The following is a 2169-nucleotide window of genomic DNA, read 5'->3' as shown; positions in this document are numbered from 1 at the left end:
TAATTTGAAATTTTTGAACCATTTTCTAAAGGAAAATTTAAACTGATATGTTTCAATACACTATCATTAGATTTGATGTACTTCCAAAATTTTGAAATTTCAAATTCGCGTCCATAAAGTCTTTATTCTTAATGTTTTTTGTCTTACATGTCACAAATTTATAGACATGGCCCAAAAGTAAAAAGTTCATGAATCAATTAGACATTTTTTTAATTACTTATTAAGAACTTACTAAAATTCAATGAGTTATTAAACGTAACTTGACATTCCAATACTAAACTAATACTTTTACTCACGCATGATAGTCCTTTTCATTTGCAATTATTTTCAAAAACACTCTTCAGACATCTCTTTTAATTTATATTATAACTTGCAAAACTAAATGCAATCATAATCAAGATTCATTGCACATATTATCTGTCAGGACATCATTAACATTTTAAGAATCCATAATTTGATATGGCACTATATAGAAATTGATGGTTCATGATTGGAGTCCAGTAAACAATGTTTAGAGATGGTCCACAGTCCACACACTGAAGTTAAGAAAAGATGGGCATAAAAAAAAAGACTTAAAAGACAGTAACATATCCATGAACAGCTGATTTCAATTTCAAAGGTTCTCCCTCCTCCTTTGAAGAGTGGTTCCCAAATCACAACGGACACATGCCTAAAATCTTGGAAAATGCATAAACTAAATTCAACTACAGTTTCAGCTTCTGCTAAACCCAAAACCAAATTTGTTTATTGAAGAAAGAAACCAAAGAAAGAGAAAGTTAAACAGCATCCCATTCATTTGCATTGGTTTTGAGGTTTTTCTTTTTTATTATTTGGATCTTCTTCTTTGGCCCCATCTCCTCCCCCCTCGATACCCTCTCAATCCTTCTCACAGGCATTTTCACAAACACGCGGACTTCGAGACGCACAGCAAGACAAATCCTATCTTAGACTTTTTCTCCTTGTTAATGAATTTCCATCGGATTGAGCTCTCTCTCTCTCTCTTTCCATCTCTCAATCTAATGTCAATTCCATATATATCAAAGACGCATAGAGTTTCAAGTTTCACCTACCAAATTCCTAATTACTCCAGGGCTTAAACATAAACAATGCAGAAGAATCACATACCAGAGCAGAACGAGAAGAAACGGAAGTTCCTAATCAACGACAATCTCGACATTCTGATCGAAATCCTCAAGCGGCTAGACGGACCATCCCTCGGCGTTGCGACCTGTGTCTGCCGGCTCTGGTGCACCATCGCTCGAAGTGAATCGGTGTGGGAACAAGTGTGCTTCCGTCATGTAAAATCGCCGCTTCCGTCGTCAGTGAAAACGGTGGTAGCGGCCTTGGGAGGGTACAAGAGGCTGTACATGGTTAGCATTCGACCGGTGCTGAGTCGACTCGGGTACTCGGACCTGGTGAGGCGAGTTTGGACTCAGGATGAGGTTCAACTTTCACTTTCTCTGTTTTGTGTGGATTATTACGAGAGACTCACTGGGAGTGGAAGAATCGGCGGCGATGCGTCCGCATTGTCCCTCATGTTCCTGTGCAACACCGTGAACGTCTGATTCATCTCGATGCCTTTTTGTGATACTTTCTCCGCCGTCCGATCTGCAGACCAAATCTATATAAGAGAACCAAGCTCCATCTGGTGATTTTAGTCAAAAGGATTAAGATTAGCCTTAGCCTGGTACGAATATGAAATATGAAATATGATTATTTTTCTAATTATACACCCATTTTCTTAAATAAAAAACATAGAACTATTTTTTTTCTACATCTTGATTATTGCTGTTTGTTTCATCTTGTCTTTTTTATTTTTTTATTCATTATTTCTTGTAACAACCAATTTATATATGTAATCTTCGGGTCTTCTTTACTTCAGTTTATCTTGGTGCCTTTTCTCTTCTATTTTTGTTATTTTCTGAATACTCTTGTTTAAAAAAAAAAATACATTAACAAATTTAACAAGGAAAATTTATTTAATTCTAAGAAAAATGAAAGGCAAAATGAGATGAAAGAACACCGTTTTGGATAAAGACCAGAAGGCAATAGAGAAAATTTTGGATCTAGAAGAGGGATAGCATAGTGCTGGTTGTATTCTTGGTACATATTTTAGAGATCAATCAAAGAATGTATAAATTAAAGACGCCTTTTAATGAAGAAACATAT

At 35.7% G+C, this 2169-nt stretch overlaps 1 protein-coding gene across 1 annotated transcript; it reads left to right on the top strand.

Moving 5' to 3' along the window:
- The first annotated feature begins 556 nt into the window (after window positions 1-556).
- LOC103502114 (F-box protein SNE) lies at window positions 557-1864 on the top strand. The gene has a single exon (XM_017047670.2). The coding sequence runs from the start codon at window positions 1107-1109 to the stop codon at window positions 1563-1565; it is 459 nt and encodes a 152-aa protein (XP_016903159.2). The 5' UTR covers window positions 557-1106; the 3' UTR covers window positions 1566-1864.
- The last annotated feature ends 305 nt before the right edge of the window (window positions 1865-2169 follow it).

The sequence above is a fragment of the Cucumis melo genome, chromosome 11 (assembly GCF_025177605.1).
Source record: "Cucumis melo cultivar AY chromosome 11, USDA_Cmelo_AY_1.0, whole genome shotgun sequence".
Lineage (NCBI taxonomy): Eukaryota > Viridiplantae > Streptophyta > Magnoliopsida > Cucurbitales > Cucurbitaceae > Cucumis > Cucumis melo.
Note: the sequence above shows the minus strand (reverse complement) of the source record. Positions and strands in the feature narration are given on the sequence as shown.